The sequence below is a fragment of the Talpa occidentalis genome, unplaced genomic scaffold (assembly GCF_014898055.3).
Source record: "Talpa occidentalis isolate TD23 unplaced genomic scaffold, MPIMG_talOcc4v2.1, whole genome shotgun sequence".
Taxonomy (NCBI): domain Eukaryota; kingdom Metazoa; phylum Chordata; class Mammalia; order Eulipotyphla; family Talpidae; genus Talpa; species Talpa occidentalis.
Window position 1 is genome coordinate 29,380,789 of NW_026555331.1, and position 23,513 is coordinate 29,404,301.

The 23,513-nt window shown below is 37.5% G+C and overlaps 1 protein-coding gene across 1 annotated transcript in view; it reads left to right on the top strand.

The window, feature by feature from the left end:
* The window catches only part of UBR5 (ubiquitin protein ligase E3 component n-recognin 5), a 125,295-nt gene that overhangs the window by 18,983 nt on the left and 82,799 nt on the right, over window positions 1-23,513 (top strand). Inside the window, exons 2-4 of the mRNA XM_037503099.2 lie at window positions 21,641-21,685; window positions 22,289-22,370; window positions 22,867-22,943. Of these exons, the coding sequence (XP_037358996.1) occupies window positions 21,641-21,685; window positions 22,289-22,370; window positions 22,867-22,943 (204 nt within the window). The remainder of the gene's footprint in view (window positions 1-21,640; window positions 21,686-22,288; window positions 22,371-22,866; window positions 22,944-23,513) is intronic.

Consider the following 23,513-nt stretch of genomic DNA (forward strand, 5'->3'; position numbering starts at 1 on the left):
GTGAAACAGTATTTCTTTTTTAAAGATTTATTTATTTATGCATACAAAAATTGGGGTGTAGGTCAGAGGTATGAGGGCTGAAAGGATTCACTAGAGACAAATGGGGAGCAGAACAGGCCGATCTACTGAAATGCGCTGCTGAGGGGAGTAGCAGGTGAGATAGGAGAGGTCTGCTGTGCCATGTGATAGGAGAGGTCTCCCTGGCGGGGATCGAACTCATGCAGCAGTGGCTGGTGATAGCTTGATAGCGCTGAGACTTTAACCCGTGAGCCACGAGGTAGGACCTGAAACAGTATTTCATTCTGCATCCATTTGGTAACTCAACTTTTGGACCAAAAGTTTTCTATTTCCAGAGACACAGCTGCCCTGAGATGACTAGCTTTTTGGCTGCTGAGTCTGTTTATTGTAATAATCATTTGCATGCCTACTATATGCCAGGTATTTGTATTAGCTATCCGGTAGGTAGTGGCATTCAAAAGAAATGTTATAACCAATTCCAAAAATCTTTTTTGACAGGCCATTGTTAAAATAGATGTGTATTTATTTCACCACTGTTTAGTGACTCTTTTTTTACATTTAGTTATTTAAAGTCCAGTGGACAGTTTTATAATTGACAGAGTTTTCTTTATGTGGCAAAAACTGAAGTTATAAGACCTTGTCTTTTGGAAGCCCCTCTGTAGCATTGAGGGGGGTGTAACTTTCTGGGTTAGAATAGCATGTTTAGAGACACATCTGATTAATCAGGAGGGTCTGCTCATTTGAAACATTTTTATTTTTGTTGCTCCTTTCTATGTATGAAGCACCCTGCTTTCCAAACATAATCTCATTTAACACCTTGCTAGCAGCACCGTTGCCCAAGAAATTCACTTGAAAGCTGCACAGTTGGTGGAGTTGGTAGGTCTCTGAGCACAGGCCCTTAGTTAATAAGTCACATCAACAGGTCCTGATGCTGAGATTCATGAAAGCAGTACATTAACAATTATATCTGCTAGAATACATTTTTTTAATAAAATTTTGATCTGTTTGCAGAGATAGGATCATACTTTTCCCTGTTGCCTGGGGTTTTCTGGAGGAGAGGGGACTGTGTAAGAAGTGGCAGCCTATATGTTGAGTGTGGACTACTGTTTATTTCTGTAGTTAGTATGCCACTGACAATTAAACTCTTACTGAACCCTCCCATCTTTTTTTTTTTTTTTTTTAAAGATTTTATTTATTTTTGCATAGAAGAACTGGGGTGGTGAGAGGATTCACCAGAGACAGCGTGGGGAGCGGAACAGGCAGATTTGCTGAAATACACTGCTGAGGGGAGCAGCAGGCAAGACAGGAGAGGTCTGCTCTGCCAAGTGGGCTAGCTCCCTAGCGGGGTTCTATCTCAGACCTTTGCAGTGGTGGTGCTGAGATGTAACCTGTAGGCCACCAGGGAGGTCCTGCACTCTACATCTTAATAGATGTGAGATGGTGGGACATGTTAGAATCACTACTGCAGTGATAGTGACTTATCTCTATCCTTCATATATGCTTGGGTGAGAAAGGTTGCTAACACTTGGTCTCTGGTTTTGTATAATAGTCTGGTATCTTTGAATTTATGCATTGCCTACAATGTACTGAAAACCTAGATGTACAGAAAGTTAGGTCACAGGTGTTATACTCCCAAGGGGCTTGCTATATAGTTGGGGAAAAAATGAGAAATGGAAAAAAATAGAATAGTAATATTAGAGCTAATAGCTCAAAACAGTAAATGATTAATTGCAAAGTTGAATTGATGAGAAGTTGTGGAGGAGGTCAAAAGAGGAAGTGCCCCTGTACTAAAGTATATTAGTTACAATTTTTGACCGGTAACTTGGGTAAGATAGAGGGAATTCTAAATGCAATTTGGAGAAGTTGAGATGATCAGGATTATTATAGATGCCATGATTTCATATTATTTTATAGTACATATGAACTATTTATCCTGTGAACTTCAGTTATGTGTTGTGAGACCTATTTGAGATGTCTTTCAGTGCTTGGGGTATGATGGTAGTTATTTGGATTTATGCTTTGCTGTCTTTATCCAAAGTGGTACTACCCATCAGTTCTGTGGCACCAACTTCCTGTTTCACCAGTTCCCCATTTAACAGTTCCTTTTTCCCCTTTCAGTCAGAAGTGGTTTTGACAGTATTAGCAGAAGCAACTAACATTTTATACCAGGCCCTGTACTGAATGTATTAAGTACTACAGTACTGTGTTGATTCAGTTGTGTAAGTAAACTTTACTACAGTGTAGTGAATTAGTTTATAGTTTAAGTTATTTCTTTGGTGTGTTGAGAGACTCGGCAGTTCTTTTCTGGGTATTTCAGATCAAAACTCTTGATTGAATCTCAAAGGTTAGGCTGAAAGACCAGATCGTTGTGTAGAGTTTTTCTGACTTGTCTACTGTATAGACTCTGGCCAAGCCAATTGCTGGAGAAACTATTAATAGTAAGAGTTTAATTAAAGACAAGGTACTTTTAGATTTGATCGAATCCATACTGAATTCCTTAGCAAGCTCAGCAGAGCTTTTCCCTGTTTTGTTGTTGTTATTGTTTGTTTTATTTTGGTGTTTGCTCTATTCCTTTCCCTTTACCCCAACCTCTTGGCTTTGTATTGACATGCAGCAGTAATCATCAGCTTACTGAAAGTTATTGAAATTACTAAATATTTAACTTAGTGATAATCCCTAATATTAGCAAGTAAAATATTATTTATGTGTTTATTTCTATTATTTTTTATTTTTTTATATCATTGTTCATTTTTAAACAATATTTGCTTTCCCCCAACCCCTCAGGTGTAGTCCTCATAGTTTCCTTCACTAATGCACCCGTGCACCATCACCACAGCCCCCTGTGCTTCTCCCTCCCTCCTTCTGCTCCCTCTCCCTCCTCTTCCCCTGCAGTATGTCTCTGGTTTATAATTGTCTGTTTTTGCTTTGTTGTGTTTTGTACTGTTTTTTTTTTTTTTTTTTACACTGATGTCTTATTTGGTTCCCCTTTATTCCTCCTATAAGTGAAACCATCCGATATTTTTCCTTCTGGCTTATTTCACTGAGCATAATTCCTTCTAGTTAACAAGTAAAATGTTTAAATTAATGTTTCAATATTTATTTAAGGACGAAGAGTAAATATTTACAAATATATTTTAATATAATAAATTAAATACCTCTAATAAATAATATACCTCTAGCTTGCAGTCACTTTTGTAGACAGTACCACATCAACTGCTGTAAGCTTAGTTGAACAAGGGAGTCTGTACTTTATCCAAAAAGGCAGGAAGGTGGAAGTTTTTTGTTTCTAACTTAGTTGTTTTAGTGACATTTTAAGAAATTTTAGATCTAGTTTTGAGTTTGTTTTTAAAGTTGTTTTTTTTTTTTTTTAAACTAATCCCTACTCTTATTGGTGTGCCATTTTGTTTCATTTAGATAAAAGTAAATTATTTTTGGTCTGTAGTTGTTATTGGCTAGGTATATAATTTCTGAGTGGGAATGATTTTTCCTCAAAAATTTGAAGGTATTGCACCATTGTCACATTGTAGCTTTCAGTATTTCTTTTGAGGAGTTTAGTGCCATTTTGACTGCTAATCTGTTTCACTTGATTTATACATTCCCCACCCCCATCCGACCCCATCTCCCCAGTTTTAGGGTCTTACCTTAATCCCTGAAACTGAGAAAATTTCATGTTCGCATGCCTTGATGTAGGTCCTTTTCTCATTCATTGTATTTTGGGTCTCAAACACTTGTCAGTACCTTTGTTTCTGAAAGCGCACTCATTTCTTTTTTTTTTTTTTTTTTTTAAAGATTTATTTATTTATTCATACAAACACTGGGTACAGTCAGAAGCGCAGCGCGGGAGGGTGAGAGAATTCACCAGAGTCAGAGCAGGATGCAGAACAGGCAGAAGGACCGAAGTACACTGCTGAGGGGAGCATTGGCGGCAGGAGAGGTCTGCGCGCCATGTGGGACCCTCCTCCAGTGGCCGGGGAGCAGCCGGGGATCGAACCGGCACTGCAGAGGCTGCGGGCAGCTTCGCAACCCCGCGCTCAACCGCTGCGCCACCGGGGAAGCCCAGCGCACTCATTTCTAAGAGAGGTTGTTGTATGATTTCCTTAATACTTTTTCCTCCTATCCATTTTTCTCATTTTCCTTTTCTTTTGTCAGTTTCTCCTGGTAGTTGGATGTTTGCCATCTCTGTTGGGACACTGATTTACTTATCTTTACTCTCCTGTTGTCCATTGCTTTGACTTTTTGTTTTACGTTATGTTGAAGTTTTCGCCCCTTCTATTGGGGCACTTTTTCCAGAGAGGAATACTGGAAGGTAAGTGTGCTGCCAGCATTCCTGAATGGGGACTGGCTGACTGCTCTTCTTAATAACCAGCCATCTCTTCATCTATTGTGCCCCATACCTGCTAGCCTGATACTGCCAGGCTATTAATCTGGAAGAGTTTCTGCATATGTGGAGCGATTCTGTCAAGAGTCTGCGAGGGCCAGTTTCCTGCCTCTGTGGTGGGAATCTAAACTGCTCCTTGTGGGAACTTCACAGTCTTGCTGGTCGGGGTTGCCCCTAGACTGCAGAGGTACTCGCTGACTCCAGTTCAAAAGAATTGCTCTGTCATTTTTGGTTTCCTCCCTTAGACTTTTAAGTTTCAGTTTTCTCTTGTCTACTGTCGTTTGACACTTCTCCACCTGCTTTCCAGCTTCCAAAATTTTTGTTTTACAAGATTTTATTTTATTTTATTTTTTTAAGATTTATTTATTTATACCATCACTGGGTACAGTCAGAAGCGCGGGAGGGTGAGAGAATTCACCAGAGCCAGAGCGCAGAGCAGAACAGGCTGTGACGAAGTACATTGCTGAGGGGAGCAGCGGGCGACAGGAGAGGTCTGCGCGCCATGTGGGACCCTTGACGGCGGCCGGGGATCGAACTGGGCTGCAGAGGCTGCAGGCAGCTTTGCAACCCAGTGCTTAACCTCTGTGCCACCAAGGAGGCCCCAGCTTCCAAAATTTTGTTGGTGTCTCTTGCTTACCATCTTTCTTTGTCTTATAACTTAAAAATTCATTTGTTATTTTAGTGGGGTTGCAGGAGGTAGTGGAGATAAACACATACTTAAATAGAAGTTCTATACAAAAAAAAAAAAATTCCTGTTTATGTTAAATGTATTTTTCCCTCCAGATGTAGTGCCTTAGTTTCCTTGGGCTGCTGTAACAAAAATACTGTCAGCTGAGTCTCAAACAACGCACACTTATCACAGTTCTGGAGGCTAAAGTCTGAGACCAGGCTGCCATAAATGACCCCTAAAGCTGTGGCCCTCACTGAGTCTTGTGATGCAAAATGAGTTCTCCCTTCTCTTAGTAATTTTTGCTTATATTACTCATTGTGGCACTTATATATTCATTTTGGTATCTTATTTTTGTCTTTCTGGGTATATATTTTATTTTTACAAAAGGATTGTAAAATACCTAAATATGTGGATTGAATCTGGTTCTCAACTTTCCTTTTTTACTGAGACTTCCAAAGGGAGAGATCACACTGTTTTCTGTAGCTGTGGCTTAATGATGATTAAGGGTGGAATTCCAAAGTTTGTGGAGCCACCCGCTAAGGTGGATCTGTTAGTCTCCCCTTCCTTCCTAGTGTATTTTACAGTGCAGTTTATTTCCTGTCACACTTAACACCAGGCCTTAAACACTGGGCGTTCAGGAAGTAGTTGTTGATTGAATTGGACCCTTGATAGGTGTGGTGTGATGGCAAGAATGGAGGCCTGGAGAGGTTTTGTCTCACACTCCCTACCACCTCTTAATTGAGTAATTATAAGTAAATCACTTAACCTTAGAAGTCTTTTTTTTCCCCAAAAGGAAAACAAGGAGACTGTTATGTCAAGGAGTCTATATAAAATTAAAAAAAAAAACACGACTCTGGATGTGTTTGTTTTCCTCAGGTGAGAAAACAAGTTTAGAAATATCAAATTGAGTACAATTCTCTGCTAGTAGCCTCAAATGCCAATTTCTAAGAAAGTTATTATAGTTGGTTAGTGAGAACTTTTTTTTTTAGATTGTCCTTACTAGCTACTTTAAAAATTTTAAATTCCCTCCTTTTTATGAATATTGGTGATAGCAGTTAATTGTTTTTCCTAAATTTTAACAAAATGAATTTTTAGCAGCAGTATATTTGTTATAATTTGAAGGAAATTTTGTTAAATCTCGAAGTCAGAGATAATATGATTTATGCATCAAAAGAATTATGAAACCTTGATAACTTTTCAGAGTTTCTGTCTTTATTGTTTTGTCTGCTTGAACTCGCAGTTTCTGATAGGAACTGATAGGAACATGTTAAATTTTTAATTGGAGTTATAATTTTTCAAGTGCTTAGTTTTTAGTAGGTACATTTTTGAAGTTAGGAACATTCAAATGCATGAACATTACATGTTTTTTCTTTTATTGAATTATTCCCATAAATTTAGTGGAATATTGTATTGTTACACAGTGTCTTTCGTTGTCCCTACTCTCTGTTCCTTCACCCTGATAAATCTTTGACTTTTAATATGTGAGATGAACCATTTGACTCTATTGTCTGGATTTCATTTTTTCTGATTTCTTTTTTTTTTCCTGCTGTTTGTTTCCTTCTGTCAGATCCCTAGTTTTCTACATATCCTGCCTTTTCTCCCCATCCGCATTTTGATTTGGAAGCCATCGAATTGAATTTCTGTTCCTTTTGTGGTTACCATTAAAATTTTCAGCTGCAACATTTTCTAACAAAACCATGAGTCCAACACTAGCTCCTAGAGTGAACCTGCATCTGGCACCCAGGTTTTTACTGGGGGACTGTTTTAGCTTCACTTCCCTTCTGTGGAGGTGTTTATCTTATGTCTGACCTTGGTTTTGTCTTTTTTCTTTTTAGAATTGTCTTTCATGGCCGTATACTTAGAGCAGGAGAGAACTTTATGAGTGAGCACTGCACCTTCTCTGCTACAGCCATTCTGCCATCCCACTGGTTTACACACTTGCACATCATATGTTAAATAATGTGAAATATCTTAAACATTGTGTTCTGTTTGTTTTAGCTTAACTCACTTTTAATTTTTTTCAGCTTGAGATGGGGAAGAAGAGAAAATATATAGAAGAGGACTACCCAGATCTCCATAGTGACTTTTTCACATGAGGCTTGGAGTGTTCAGTGTTAAGGGAAGAAAGGACTTATGATAAAGGGTGCAGTCTCTAACAAAACAACTGTAGTTCCTAGTATGAATTGACAATATTTATTAATACTATTTTCACTGTAGACTAGATCTGTTTTGTTTGGTTTGTTAACTGTTTTGCTTTGTAAACACTACAGCATTGTACATATGCCAGTTTGTTTTGTGGGAAACAGGAGAGCTGCACTGTTGTAGCTGTGATGATGGTCACTGAGTTTTGCAAGTATTCCTGTTTAAATGAGTGATTGCTAGTACAGTCTGAGATGGTGATTACAAACAGCAGTGGGCTGCAGTGTTAGTGTTTGGATCTAGCTCACTCACTACTCCACCATCTTCCTCTTTTAAGGAAGTTCAAGTTAGTAATGAAGGAAGGATGTAACCAATTAAATAATCTTGTTAGTGCCTGGTGCTACAAGAGTGAGAGGACACATATCTCTGACTAGTAAGTGATTTTCGGGCATTAAATAAAAGCATAGGGAGAAAAGCTACAGTTCAGGGGATGGTAGTTAGGGATTGACAGGTAGGCAGAACTTCATAATCGTGCTTAGGGCTATCACTCTGTCACATCTACACACAATAGAAAAGCACCAATTTTTTTTTAATGGGAAACAGACAGTGGAGACTGAGATGGTCTTTGTCAATTATGTCAGCCTGTAAATTGGAGACCACCTTTTGAGTCAGTGTATGTTGAACTGCGTATTTATTACAAAACAGAATTGGAAACTTGTTGATGTATCCCTGAAGGCCGAATATGGTAGCTAGGCCTTTACTATGGTAGCTGTATTGCCAGAGGGAAGAAATTTCTATTTGTTGCTCCATGATAATAAAACAAAAGGGGTCTTAAGTTCTTAAACTTAACTATGATGGTTTGTTTTGATGTTTGTTTCACTCCTTTGGTTCGGATATTGGAATTACTCCTAAAGGAAGACTTTCTGCATTAGAGCCCTAATATTAAGAACCCTAACTGGTGCAGATTTCAAAGAAGCCATTTTGATTTCAGACCTCCTCTGGGTAGATGGGTGAGCATGCTTTCAGTAATAATGAGGTTGTCCTGCAGTTAGATTGTAAAACTTACTTGATTAGCCTGGCTTCATGGGATTACCGATGTTCAGCCATGTTTGTTTGTATAGTAGAAAGAAATGATAACTGAAATCCATTGTTGTCTCCTAAAAGTAGGTAACTTTAAACCACAGTTTAAGATCTCTTATTTTTACCCTTGAGGTGGATGAAACAGTAAGAAATTTGGGAAATCATTTTTGTTGAAATAAAGAGAAAAGACAATGGGGTCTCCCTGGTGGCACAAGAGGTTAAATACAGCACTGTGAAGCTATTGGAGTTGGATCCCATCCCCTGCCAGCCAGGGAACCCACTTGGCTTAGCAGGCCTCTCCTGTCTTATCCGCTGCTCCCCTCAGCAGTATATTTCAGTCAGTCTGCCTGTTCTGTTCCCCACTTTGTCTCTGGTGGATCCTCTTACCCTCCTGCGCCTCTGGCCTTTACCTCAGTACTTGTATGCACAAATAAATAAATCTTAAAAAAAAGAGAGACAAAACAAAATAAGTGGGCAACTATAAATCAGAGACATTCTACAGGGGAGGGGCAAGGAGAGGGATCAAAACAGGGGAGGGAAGAACACAAGGGTCTCTGGTGATGGTGCACGGGTGAGTTGATGATGGGAATTTTACGGGGACTACACCTGAGAGGAGAAAGCATACATTGTACAAAAAGGAAGAATGATGTAAAAAATAGATATATAATTAAAAAAAAATAAAGAGGAAAGGTGGTTTGTCATTATTTTGCTTTATTTTTTGGAGACATTTTCTCTGTTACTTTCCAAGGTTTTGGGGTAGAGAGTTGAATAAAACATGGTCTCTACTCAGGGTACTTAGCTCTCAAATCACTGTCCTCTGGTTTGCCAAGATCGCATTGAAAAAATGACCTGAAAGGAAGTTAAACATTGGAAGTTAAACATTGGTTTGGGAAACATACAATTAAAGCATAGACAGTTTCTTTATTGTAGGGCTGTTCAGAATCATTAATAGAGATGTGCGAGTTGTGAATTTCTAGTAGGGGGCTATCCTAAGCACCATTTCTAAAACTTGAAGTGGAAGAATTATTCGTAGCTCCCTAAATGAACTATTAATCTTGTGTTTTAACCAATTCTTACATGTATTTGTGCTGTTTTAGAGTAGTGACTTCCAAACCTAGTTGATCACTTTGGGTACTTAGAATTTTTTTTTTTAAAGGCTTATTTATTTATGCATACAAGAACTGGGGTACAGGCCAGAGGCACGGGAAGGTGAGAGGATTCGCCAGAGACAGAGTGGGGAGCAGAACAGGCAGATAGACTGAAAAATCACTGCTGAGTGGAGCAGCAGCAGGTTAGTCAGGAGAGTCTGCCTCGCCGTGTGGGTTGCTCCCTGGCTGGCCGGGGATCAAATTCATGCTGCAGAGGCTTCCAGATAATTTTATAGTGCTGTGCATAACCTCTTGCACCACCAGGGAGGCCCTGCTTAGAATTTTTTTTAAAGTTATGTTGATAATATGGTATTTATTGTGGTTTAAAATTCAAAAAGTAAACATTGGCACACAGTGAAAATACCCCTCCCCCTGTTCCCTATGTGCCTGCTGAATTTTGTATTCGGAGATTTCTGATTTAGTGGGTTTGGGTGGGGCCTGGGAATGTTCTTTTAAAATGTTCCCTAGAGATCATGATGATTGCCATGTATAGGCACTATTAATTTAGATGGTACACATTATTTTTTTTTGTGGCATATTATTTGTTTCTTAAAACAACTCTGTGAATCAGATACAGCAATCATCACCTTTGGCAGAGGTGGAAATACGAGATGATAAATGATCTACTTAAGGTCATCTTTTGTTTTTCAGTGGTAGAGTTGGCACTCAAAATTATGGGCATAATTTTGGGCTTGTCTGGTAAAATACTTCTAGGCATAATTCTTAGAGCTTCAAAATTCCTCACAGTGTTGTGGGGCCATTGGAATTAGGGTAGGCCTGCAGGGGGATTATTTTGTAGACCAACATTCCTCTGGTGTGCTTTTATAAACTTAGTCTCATAATATTGATCACATAGCAGAACATCTAAAAAATCTTTTAAAATGACTACGGAAAGTATAAAAAGGCTGTGAATCCACTATTGTGAGGCAGTGTAGGACTTACAGCTGAGATCCATTTATGTTCATTCATTCATCTGTTCAGCAACCCGTCCATCAACAATTGCATAGAATTTACTGTGTGTCGGGTGTTGGATTTAGAAATTAACAACACATGACTTTGCCTTCATAGAGTTTGTAGGGCAGTGAATTATTTAAATAGTTCATTGAACAGTGTAAAGAGTGCTGTGGAAGATATGTACCATATATATATATTTGGAATCAGACACGTCTAGATTAGCTTGGCATGAAAGGTGAGTGAAGGTAAAGTAGCTTACTGATAGCTCGATATACAGAAGGTTCTTGGGACAGTTATTCGAGGCTGAGGGAGTGGATGCATACAAAAAATATTAGACTAGGGTCTCCCTGGTGGTGCAGGTGGTTGAGTGCTGTGAAGCTGACCGCAGCCCCTGCAGTGCTGGTTCCATCCACGCCGGCCAGGGAGCAACCCACATGGCACAGCAGACCTCTCCTGTCTCGCCCACTGCTCCCCTCAGGAGTGTATTTCAGTCAGTCTGCCTATTCTGTTCCACACTCTCTCTTTGGTGAATCCTCTCACCCTCCCACACATCTGGCCTGTACCCCGGTTCTTGTATAAATAAATCTTTAAAAAAAAAAAAGCATTTGTTAAAAAACAAAAAAAGACTAGTTTGTGAGTATAATTTAGTTAGGGAATTGTGAGAGTTTAGTGATGCTTGAAATACAGGTACTCTGGAATAGTGAGGAGATGAGATTAAAGAGGTAGTAGAGGCAAGGAAGAAGGGGAGTTCCCTTACCCTTTTGAGAAATAAAAATTCATGCCCAGGAAAAAAGTGACAATGTGTCTGCAGATTTCTGCTTCCAAGGATTCCCAGACTTAGCTGTCATTGCCTGGATCCTTAGGTTCCTACCAAATCTCAGGATTCAAGTTGGGCCTCTGTTTAGTTTGGCAACTAGTTCAAGCCAGAAGTTGGCAGGTTTGATGCGGCAGTATATAGAGCCAGCTATCCAAGGATGAAGAATAGTTAAGTGATGATGATAATTGTGGCCGTTTATTGAACATTTAAGTGCTTGGTTCTTTCCAAGGTACATTACTAAATTACCTTTAACCCTTATAGCAGCACTATCAGAGAAGTGGCTTAATCTCCATTCACTAGACCAAGAACCCCATCCAAACTCTTGAGAGGTTAAAGTTATAGAGCCATTTAACGATAGGGGTGGAATTGAACCCAGGTTTTTTGTTTTGTTTTGTTTTTTAAAGATTGATTTATTTATTTATACAAGCACTGGGTACAGTCAGAAGCACGGGAGGGTGAGAGAATTCACCAAAGCGGGGAACAGAACAGGCAGACTGACGAAGTACATTGCTGAGGGGAGCCATGGGCGAGACAGGAGAGGTCTGTTGTGCCATGTGGGACCCTTGCCCGGCCGCCGGGGATCGAACCGGCGCTGCAGAGGCTGCAGGCAGCTTCGCAGCCTGGCTCTCAACCACTGTGCCACCGGGGAGGCCCTGAACCCAGGTTTTTCTGGTACCACAACTCTTTGTTTTCCCTTTCCACCAAGCTGCTTCTCTTGACTGTAGGTGTGGTTTCTGGAGCAGATGGAATGGCAGCTCAGGAATGTAAAATGACCATGACCATTGCAAAGGCTGTAAAACTGCCATTTTCATCTTTGATGTTAAAACTGCTACAAGAAGCCATCCCAGTAGCTCCTTGTTAAAAGAAGCTCTCCTGAATCTAATGGCATCAAGATCTTGGTCAGGAGTATGATCTCCTGTCTTGTTTCTAAGGAAAAATCAGATTTCATTGCAGGTATTTTATTTCAGTCTGTAGTTCTTTCTCAAAGAGTAAATAACTTGCCGTATGGCAGTATTTGTATGTGTACAGTATTTATACCATATATGAAGTGCATTGGCTATCTCATGAGATATTTGATTTGTATGTGGAGTTAAAATTGGGTTTGAATATATTATCTGCATTTGGCAGATACTTCAGTGAATGATGTCGCAGATACTCAGAATATGGATATGACTTAAGGGTGAAGAAAACTAAAAATTTTTCCCTTGATATTTTGCTGGATGCTACACTTTTTTGGATGGGAGCTGAAAAGGAGTGTTCTTATCCTGTTAACACAGGATATTTAATATATATAGGCTTCCTATTAAGAAAATGAAGTTAGACGAGACAGTAGGACTTAAGAGAAATTGTCAGAAGGATTAATGGATAAAGGCCATATCTTTATCTTTTCCTACTGAATTTCTTCTTGTCCATCTGGCTTGTGTATTTCCCTTTTCCTGTTTTGAATGGAGCTGAAAATAGCATGCTTGATTTTGTTTTAAAGGAAAATGACTCATTTTGTTGTGTTCAACATTTAGTTTCTAAAAGATTTGTGTATCTTTCAAATGGCACCGTAGTTTGAGGCTTTAGTTTCCTTTTCATTTTATTAGGGAAAAAAATTTATTTATGACACTATGTAGGAGTTTCTAACCAGAATATTTTTCAGGTTGGGGGAGAAATGATTTGTAAGTATAAAGCTGTTCCCCTCCCTGTCCCCCGCCCCCCATGGCAGCTTGCAAAATGTTTCTGTTGCATGAATTTTTTCACCTTATAGAAATCTTTACAGTTTCAAGTGAAAAACATTTTTGGGGAATAGTTAAAAGAATTTCTTGTTGGAGATAATTTATATCATTTTACAAATTTACAATATTTATTTAGAAACATCTTTTTTTTTTTTTTTTTAAAGCTTCTTTTCTTAGAGAAGGTTAAATTTTCAGGGCATATTTCTCTTACAAAGTCTTTTAATACCATCAGTGACACAGAGCATGAGAACAGGTATCTGCCACAAAAGAAAAAGAACACTCTTCACTACTGGGGTGTCATCTGGAAGGAGGAGACAGTGTATATTTGGGGCACTCATTTGCAATCTTGACTTAGATATACTTTTTTTTTTTTTTTTTAATATTAAATTTTATTTTTATATTCCCCCATACAATTGCAAACGCCCCATTCTGACCCCAATCCTTCCCCTCCCGCCCCCCACCCCCCAAAAAGTGTCTCTGGTTCATAGTTTTTTGTTGATTTTGATTTTCACTTTCTTATATTCATTTTCCTGGTCCCTTATTTAAGTTTTCTAGATTCCTGCTATGAGTGAGACCATCCGGTATTTTTCTTTTTCTTTCTGGCTTATTTCGCTGAGCATGATCCCTTCCAGCGCCATCCATGTTGCTGCAAATTGCATGTGTTTATCTTTTTTGAATGCTGAGTAATATTCCATGGTATATATGTACCACATCTTCTTGATCCAGTCATCTATTTTTGGGCATTTGGGTTGTTTCCAAAGCTTAGCTATTGTAAACAGTGCTGCTATAAACATAGGAGTGCAGGTGCTCTTTGGAATTGATGTAGAAACATCTTTTCATCTTGAATGCACCTTGAAGGTGAACGTCTTGTGTCATTTAAGGTAAAATGAACACATTATTTAAATGGGCATTTTTCATCTCCATATTCATAAAGTATGTATGTATCATACCTGTAACTGGTCATTCAGGAAGCTGATAGATCTGTTTTCCTTCCACAAAAGCCATTTGTGTGACTTGGGGGTCATTTAAGAGTAAGGTCAGAATTTTGCTACTTGGCATTGTGTTCTTTGGGTCTGCAAAAAGTGAGGGAAATCAGATGGCTGTTGTAGAAATTGTCAGTCAAATTTAAAGAAAATGTCATTAAGACTTACAACTGACCAAAGATAGGGATCAACCTGTAAAATGAAGTACTGATCAGATTACTCTTCACCAAATAAATATTCTTTTTCAGAGGGTGGGAGGAGGAGTAATTCCTTGTGTATTAGCGGTCTTCCATCTAGATTCCTACAGATGTTAGGCAAGTAAAGACACCTCTAGTTGGCTTCTCGGGGAATAGAAGTGCAGTTGTTACATCTCATTTTTCAAGAAAAACTAGATATCTGAAATTCTGTGCAAGTTTCCTATTTTAAATGTTGACTAAGACTCTTCAAAAAAAAATTTTTAAGGGCCTCCCTGGTGGCGCAGTGGTTGAGCGCTGGGTTGTGAAGCTGCCTGAAGCCTCCGCCGCGCTGGTTCAATCCCCGGCTGCTCCCCGGCCACCGGAGGAGGGTCCCTCATGGCACACAGACCTCTCCTGCCACCCGTTGCTCCCCTCAGCAGTGTACTTCGGTCCTTCTGCCTGCTCTACTCCCCGCTCTGGCTCTGGTGAATTCTCTCACCCTCCCGCGCTTCTGACTGTACCCAGTGCATGTATAAACAAAACAAACAAACCAGCAAACAAATAAATAAAGCATGCCTCTATTAAAAAAAAAATAATAAAAACCATTAATCTTATTAACCTTATCCTCTTAGTATATGTTACTTTTTTTTTTTTTAAGATTTGTTTTTATTTATGCATGCAAGAACTGGGGTTTAGGCCAGAGGTACGGGGGCATGAGAGGATTCACCAGAGACAGAGTGGGGAGCAGAACAGGCAGATCTACTGAAATACACTGTTGAGGGGAGCCGCAGGCCAGAGAGGAGTGGTCTCTTGCACCATGTAGGTCAGCTCCCTGGCTGGGAATTGAACTCATGTTGCAATGGCTGGCGATAACTTGAGACAAAATGAGAAGAATATTGGTTATCTAAAGGAAAAGCACCTTTGCAATTGTTGTAGTTGCAAGTTGATCTAGCTAATTTCTACATGTAACCTCAATTTCTTCATTTAACTTGAGAGAGTGACTGGTTGGATTGGGTGTTTTAACATTTTCTCAAAAGTGAATGAAATGGAAACAACTGAAGCTATTTGTTGGCAGTGATAGAATTGAGATTTCAAGCAAAATTTTGGGCAGCTTGTATCCATCACCTTGAATTTGACACAATAGATTGCAAGTGACTTTATTGAATGATTTTGAAGCTCTGAATAGGTTAGTAAACTCTTATTTTCCAGATGACCAATACATGCTGTTATTGACTCAGGCATAGACAAAAGATTTATTCAAAGTTCATTGATAAGCTTTCGATTTCACATTTTTCCCAAACTTGAAGAACCTATCACTTTTCTAGGTTTCTGTAATATCAAATATCAAAATATCCCAAGATTTGAAAAGGATATTAAAATACTCCTGCTTTTTCCAATTACTCTGTATGGCCAACTTTTCTTCATATACTTCGACCAAAGCAATGTACTTTGACATGTTGAATGCAGAAGCAGATTTGAGAATCTAACTATCTTACACATTAAACCTCATAATAAAAGTAGTCACAAAAATGTTTTAAAAAACCAAAAAACCCTCATTACAAGTATTTTCAGGGAAATAGTGATTTTTCATAAGTTATTTCACAATATGCAATGAGTTTGTTTAAAAATCTTCAGTTTTTCCTGATTTTAGTGTTAATATTATAAATATTAGTGTATGTAGCCCATATAAACCAAAGCTTTTAGGAATCTTCAAGAATTTTTGAAAGTGTAATGTGTAACATTGATAGAATAATGTAACATTGATAGCACAATGTTCAGTAATAATTAAAACACATTAAGAAAGGTTGGGAAGGGAGACTTTTGAAAAGTGCTCTTAAAGAATATTTGGGGAGGTAAAAAATAAGCATTTTTTTTTTTTACTCCACAACGAGAGATTCTGAATTTTGAGAAAATCTTCCCATAGAAGATACAAAGAAAAAAATTTATGGTTGCTTTCGTGAAGCCTAAAATCTTTTTGTTTCTGATAACATTTTTAGTTTCTGTTTGGACATTTTATAACCTTACTCCTTAGTTCTTTAATGTCAAACTTGAAGTTTTCTGTGGTCATTTGTAACATGAGAGAAATTAAGGACAAAAATAGTACCAAATCTATTTAATTTATAAGATCATGGCCTTGCATTTTTGCTTTGAAAATGATGGTGTATGGTGACTTTTTCTGTTTTTTTTTTTTCCAAAGTGTTTTTTTTTTTTTCCAAAATAGCTATAAACTCACTATAAAAAGTGTGTTTTTTTCAAAATAGCTACATTACTTTTCTCATTAGTCACCTGCCCCCACTCCCACTTACTATGTGTGAAATCCTGACCTTGGGGAACCTGTTATCAGGGCTAAATTAGTATAGAAGCAGTATAAAAGAATTTCAAAAAATAATTTCAAAATTTTAAGACATTCTGAAAATTGATTGTCTTACAGTGAAGTTTTGGACCTACAGTGAGGCTCTCATCATCGTAGAGATTTAAGAGAGTCATCTCTCATGTGCTGGTACTTCTTGCTTGGTCCATATTCTTCCTCGCCGTCTTTAACCATGTAGCTCAAGATAACTCGTCAAATTTTAAGTAACAACAGAGTTTGTGGATAGGGTTGAAGCTTTATTCCCTTTACACAAAAACAAATCCACAGTGCATCATCAGAAGACTCAGTTGATCCCTTCCATTTATACCCAAGGCCCTCCTAAAAAGCTCCCTTATTCTAGAACTGTGTGTGAAGGGATTTAAAATTGGATGAAATTGGATTGGATTAAATAAACTACCTCCAAGCTCTCGGTTTGCTGGTGGGGTTGGGGATGTCCTTACTAGATGCTGGCACAAGTAAGGTAGCATCTCAGTGCCCTCTGCACCTTTGCCAGGTGCATACCTTATCTCCTAGCTACTCCCATATACTAGCTTGAATTTATTGATACTAGTGATACTATGAGCAGTTGATAGGCAAAGAAGCAGTTCAGAGGTGGGCAATGTAGATAGAATGGTATAATCAAAAGAACACATTCTTTGTATGTGAAAGTTAAGAACTGACTTTAGAAAACTGTATGTTCTGTGATTAGCGGTGGGTTTGACTCCTATTTCTTCTACCTGTCTAGTAACATAGTAGTTGCTCAAAAAAAAATGTATATGCAGTTTCATTGCTTCTTGAGTTTTAGACTTTAAGATTTAGAGACTTTGCTGGGAGAAATGCTAAAGAAGTGGAAGAATGAGGATAAACTTGGTTTAAGTTTTATCCTGTCTTAAGAGTCTCTGAAGACAGTTCTGACAGAAACACAATAACTATTATATGAAGTAGATGATGAAGGTCTTATGAGAGTGAAGTTGTCCACTTGTATAGGAAGAAAATCAGAGCTACCAGGAAAAGTTCATGGAGGAATAGCATTTAAACGGGACTTGAGTGAGATAAATAGGAATGAGACAAAGGAAATGTACTGGTGGCAGATAATGTCACTTTTACATTGTTAAGGTGATCATTGATAAACATGAAACATACTGGGTGTACCTTGTCAGATACTTCCAGACATATGAAAACCCTCGTTTGGAATAGCTTTTTATCCTGGAGAATTAGAACCTTTTAGGGATGTAAATATACCTGAGTCTGTTGGGCTTCATTTACCTTTAAGGGATATGTGTCTGACTATATAATGGGTTACCTGGTTGGTGTGGGTAGGGAGAGAAATAAAAAACTGAAGAACCTGCATTAAAGGCTATTGACAATTGAGGATCAGAGAGATGATGAATTATATTTGAAGTTATAATGTTAAATTTTGGAAAATGGAGGCACATTAAGGGCAGCAATGAAATAAGTTAGTTTCTAGCAGGCAGGTGCTATTATGCTTTGATTTTCTATCTCTCTGTTCATATCATTTTGCTGTTATCTTACCTTGGTGCTTAAAAAAATAAAAAAAAAATTCAGCCTCTGGATCTATAAAATTTATAAATTTAAATGAATAAAGTTATTGAATTGGAATATAGACTAAATCTTCAGTGTAGGAGTACTGAGGATTGTCAAAGCTTATTGCTAACCTATCTTCTGTGTTACAGCTGCCTTACAAAGGCTTTCCTGTGCGTCCCTGAGTGAGATTAAATTCTGAGTTATGAGGGTATTTTGTAATGTTATGCTGTGCTTTTTAATGTGTTTCCCAGCATAACCACATGTAAAAGTTATATTCTGAAATGGAATTTGGTGAACTCTGGGGTGGTTTTCCTTTTATTTTAAAACAGCAAATTTTTGTTAATAATTCTATGAGAAAATACGTTTTCTAACTTGAAGCATTGTAAACTTTGGAGGGAAGATCCTTTAAAGCAGATGAGTACCTAATGGTTATGTAGAGACATTTAATAACTTGGTAAATTTAAATGAATCTGGGCATTGGGCATTGTTTATAGTGGTTCTGTGGTTTGCATGTCAGATGCTGAGGACTCTATTAATGTAAAAGAGAACCATACACTCCTTATTTTTTATAGTTTACTTCCTTTTTTGCCTAAAGGCTTGTCATTCTTTGAGATTCTTTTAAACTAATAGATAGGAGGCCAATTTAGTCATGATAACTGTGTTGAGAGTTGGAAGAATGATACATTTATTTTTGGGATTGAATTTAAGAAATACAAATTTTTGTTTGGGGGAAAAATTCTAAGTGACTATGTAAAATCAATTTGTATATGAAAGCCTTAGGTAGGTAAGATGAGATTGAACATGATACTTGGTAAATGCTATTTCCATTATAAGCGTTAATACATTTGTTTTTCATATATTCATAAAAATATCAGATTTGTGGAGAACCAGAGATACACAGATGAAACCCTGAGACCTTGTGGGCTTAAGTGAATTCAGTAGATGACCTGGGGGTAGACCCCAGATTTCTTGCTATCCAGTGGGTCCTATTTCTATACAAATGGGTAAATGTTTCCGATGTGCTTGAAGTCTTATCATGATTTTTAAGATTAGAAAATTTAATGAATGGCAGTAACCATTCCCTCTACCCCCTTAGTAGTCCAAAGTTTGCTGTTGCGTTCTTGAGTTACTAACTTTCTAGTGTTTTGATATATTCAAAGTTTATTTCAGTTTTATAAATATTACATGCCTGGAATGTCTGGAGTCAGCAAAAGGATAATTTAATTCTTAGTCTCTTACTTTTGAAAAGTCTCTGACAAATTTTACTTCTCCCACCCCCCCATTCTTTTGTGAAAGTTCTAGAGAAGGTGAGATGAGACAAAAAGAGATGCATGGGTTTAGTTATATGCCTGTTAACAAGTACCTTCTATAAGTGTGTCACCAGTATGGTTTTGGAGAAGTAATAACCTGTCTTAGTCCTGCCTTTCACATTTTGTGTCTAGTCCAGTGAAAAGTTTGTAACCTTTCATTGTAAGTGTGACTCTGAAAAGTGAGAGTTCCTGCCTCTGCTCTGGGTCTTCTGTGAGCTGTTGTTATTGCCCAGAGCGGAGCTTCCTGGTTTATATTCTCTCCACTTTTTCTTTCTTTTTTTTTTTTTAACTACTTAAAAAAAAAAAAAAAAGATTCATTCATTTATACAAGCACTGGGTACAGTCAGAAGCGCGGGAGGGTGAGAGGATTCACCAGAGCCAGAGTGGGGACCAGAGAAGGCAGAAGGACTGAAGTACACTGCTGAGGGGAGCAGCGGGCGGCAGGAGAGGTCTGCGAGCCATGTAGGACCCTCCTCCGGTGGCCGCCGGGAAGCAGCTGGGGATTGAACCGGCGCTGCAGAGGCTGCGGGCTGCTTCGCATCCCAGCGCTCAACTGCTGCGCCACAGGGGAGGCCCTCTCCACTTTTTCTTTGGAGTTTATGAGTTCCAGAGTGCGTTCCTCTCACAGTGTTTTATTTTGTCTTGGAACACAGAAGCGTGCCTGGTCAATGAGCACACCTGGATTTGGTGAAAGAACTTGAATCTTTTAGGACCAGTAAAACTGCATTTTTGTTTATTAAAGTAAATGCAACATTGGACTACAAAAGTGAAAATGTATTTTATTTAGGTGTTCAAGTCATATGATCAGATAGTCTTCTTTGGGAGGGTGAGTGAAGTCACCAGTTGAGTATCTACTTTTTTGGGAGAAATTAAGTATGATATCATTTGAAAGTTACTCTTGCTTAGGAATATGATTCGATACTGACAGTATACAAAGATGATCCTCAGCATTGAACAGAAGATAGGAGGTAGGAAAGTTGAGGGATAACTGACTTCCACCAGAATCTCTTATTGAAATAATTAGGCTATCTGGCCACAGAAATGATTTTGGCAGCTTTTTAAACCCTAAATTGGCTTTAGGGTGTGATTTATATTTACAGTATGTATAGTGTTAATTCAAATGATTCAAGTTTGAGTCTATGTTTTTTTGTGTAGAGAGCAAGATTCATGGAATTTCCTATTAATGTTCTAGTTTTTTTCTGTTGCTTTCTAAAAGGCTCTTTTTAAGAGACTTATTTCTGAAAATGTTTTGAAAAACTAGGCAATTGTTTTGTTAACATAATAGAATTTAACTGTTAAAATCTTTTTGATTACATCTTTTCCATTATGAAATGACTTCCTCAGGTTGACAAAACTGCCTAGTTAAAATGAGTATTACAATATTTTACATTAATTGAGGACTCTTTCCTTAAGAGAAAACAGCAAAATCATAATAGATAATATGAATTATTATCTTTTTATGTAGACCTTTGAGATTTTTGTCTAAGCATATTCAGTATGCTTAAAAATGGGGTTGGGTGTGTTGCCATTTTTATAGATTTGGACTTTGAGGTTTTAATTTATACAATTTTACATCATAGGCCTTTTAAGAATTTGAGACTACATCTTAATGAGGTTTTTGATTTTTTTTTTACTGCCCCATTCTAATAGATTAGTTTCCCAAATATTTTCATTCCATAATATACATGAACATTTAAGAGTTTCTTGGCATATATAGCAGTTTTTAAAAATGGCTCTCCTGTAGGTATTGGGTAAACCTGACAATAATGCCATTTTTAATACAAACCCTAGAAGCCTCAATTTGTTCATCTAAATATTGGGATTAATAATTAGTAGTAATGATTATTATTGAAGTTACTAATGAGATGGTGATAGAAGGGAATTGTAGAGTCAACTTGTGATCTTTTTTTTTTTTTTTAATTTAAAGATTTATTTATTTATACAAGCACTGGGTACAGTCAGAAGCGCGGGAGGGTGAGAAAATTCACCAGAGCCAGAGTGGAGAGCAGAGCAGGCAGAGTGACGAAGTACACTGCTGAGGGGAGCAGCGGGTGGCAGGAGAGGTCTGCGTGCCATGTGGGACCCTCTGGGACTGAACTGGCACTGCAGAGGCTGCGGGCAGCTTACAACCCAGTGCTCAACCGCTGCGCCACCGGGGAGGCCTATAACTTGTGATCTTTTTTTTGGACAGATAGCAAAGATAATATAAAGAACATACTACCATAGCAAATTTGTTTGCATACTGTTAGAAATAAAAATAAAAGATACACCGAAATAATGGTACACGTACCTATCAGAATTGGATCTGTATATGTCATTTATTCATACTTTGTTTTGTTTTGTTTTTAAAGGTTACGAGAAGTTTCAGAGAAACTGAACAAATATAATTTAAACAGGTAAGGATTTTAAGATATTTTAAATTTTTTGAAACAATGATTTATCTTTATTGGGAAAAAGGATGCATTTAGAATGCAGCAACTATTAAGGGCGTTTTAATCTGGGACCTGTAAGGGACAGGAGATCCATAGGAGTTGTGATTCTCATTCCAGCCTTCAGATCCTTTACAGACAGAGGACCATATGAGGCCTGAAGTTACAGTGATTAAAACCTCCTTGTCAGTGGCATACACATAAATTTTTTTTTTTTTAATCTATCAACTTTTTGTGAATTGGGGCAATTTTCTGTAAATCAAATTTTATTGATTTGCCACTTGTGTTTACATAACTAATTTCAGGGGAAGTGGGGTTTTTGAGTGACTGTGTCGGTTCATAGTGTTATTTTATTTTGAATAAACTCTGTATGCTAAGGAGCTCTAATGACTGATGCCACAATTATTATTTTTCAATTATTGCTTTAAAATACGTCAATATTAGTTTGTAAAAACAGGTTTTGCCAGCTGTTTTTTTCTTTTGATAATTAGTCAACAAAGAAAACCAAAACTGGTATGTAGCTACTATTTAAAAACTAATTCATTTACATATATTTTTTTTATTCCTCAGCCATCCCCCTTTGAATGTGTTGGAACAGGCCACTATTAAACAGTGTGTGGTGGGACCAAATCATGCTGCCTTTCTTCTTGAGGTAAATTGTTTACTTGAAAGTAGGGAAATGAAAAGTTAAACAGTTAAAATAGCACTGTGCATCATCATTTTCATCATTCATACTGTGGAAAACAGTTTCTTAATAAAAGCTGCCTCAGGATCACCTGCTTCATTACCTTATTTTGTAAATTCTCTGACTCAGACAAAACTTAAATGATTTACTAGAGCTTGAAATTACTTAGTAACAGATTTAAGACATTCCTGATGTCTAGTTATTCCCTGAATTGGGGCAGTTTTCTGTAAATCAAATTTTATTGATTTGTCACTTGTGTTTATGTTAGATTGAGATATTTCAAGTTAGTTTTTACTTGTTTCTTGATAACGTATGTAAAACATACTAACCCAACTCAGGTATGAGCACCTCTGGAAGGGAGCATGTCCTCTTGCAAGTTGTCAGTGATAAGTACATAATTTGTTGAATAAATCCAGGTTTTTATACACATTTTCACTTTTTTTTTTTTTTTTTTTGCTTTTAGGATGGTAGAGTGTGCAGGATTGGTTTTTCAGTACAGCCAGACAGATTGGAATTGGGTAAACCTGACAATAATGATGGGTAAGACATCTTATACTTTCTAATTAATAATATTTAGCTTTTAAAAGATATTACATTAAACTAGTGTGTTTTGATTTGGTAACCCTTAAAAAAAGGGGAGAGGATTGCAGGAAATAAGATAGTTAAAATAGTGAAATGGTTACTTTGAAGTTTAAGTATGATTTTTATGCAAGTAGTGATTTATATTAGCATTAAAAGCAGTAGAGGAAATAATGACCCCTTGCCAGGAATAGATTCCCAGAAGAGTGATATGCTGCTGTTTTCCCCTGCTGTCCAAAAGTAGAATATGCCTATTTGGTGTGTTCCTTTTTTGGTCTGGAAATGCTATTACCATTAATTTATATATAAAAAAAATTGAACATTTTCAGACCCCACTACCAATAGGTTCTATCATACCTAACAGAAACATTCTACTTCTAGATAGTGGAGAAGCCTGACATATAGTAGGTCCCAAGTCAGATCTGCTCTTTGAAGTAACTTTTTAGGTTATGATAATTCTTTTATAATATCTCCAAATCAGGTAACTCAATTGAAAATGACAGGATCTTTTAAAATTTTTATCTCTATAAA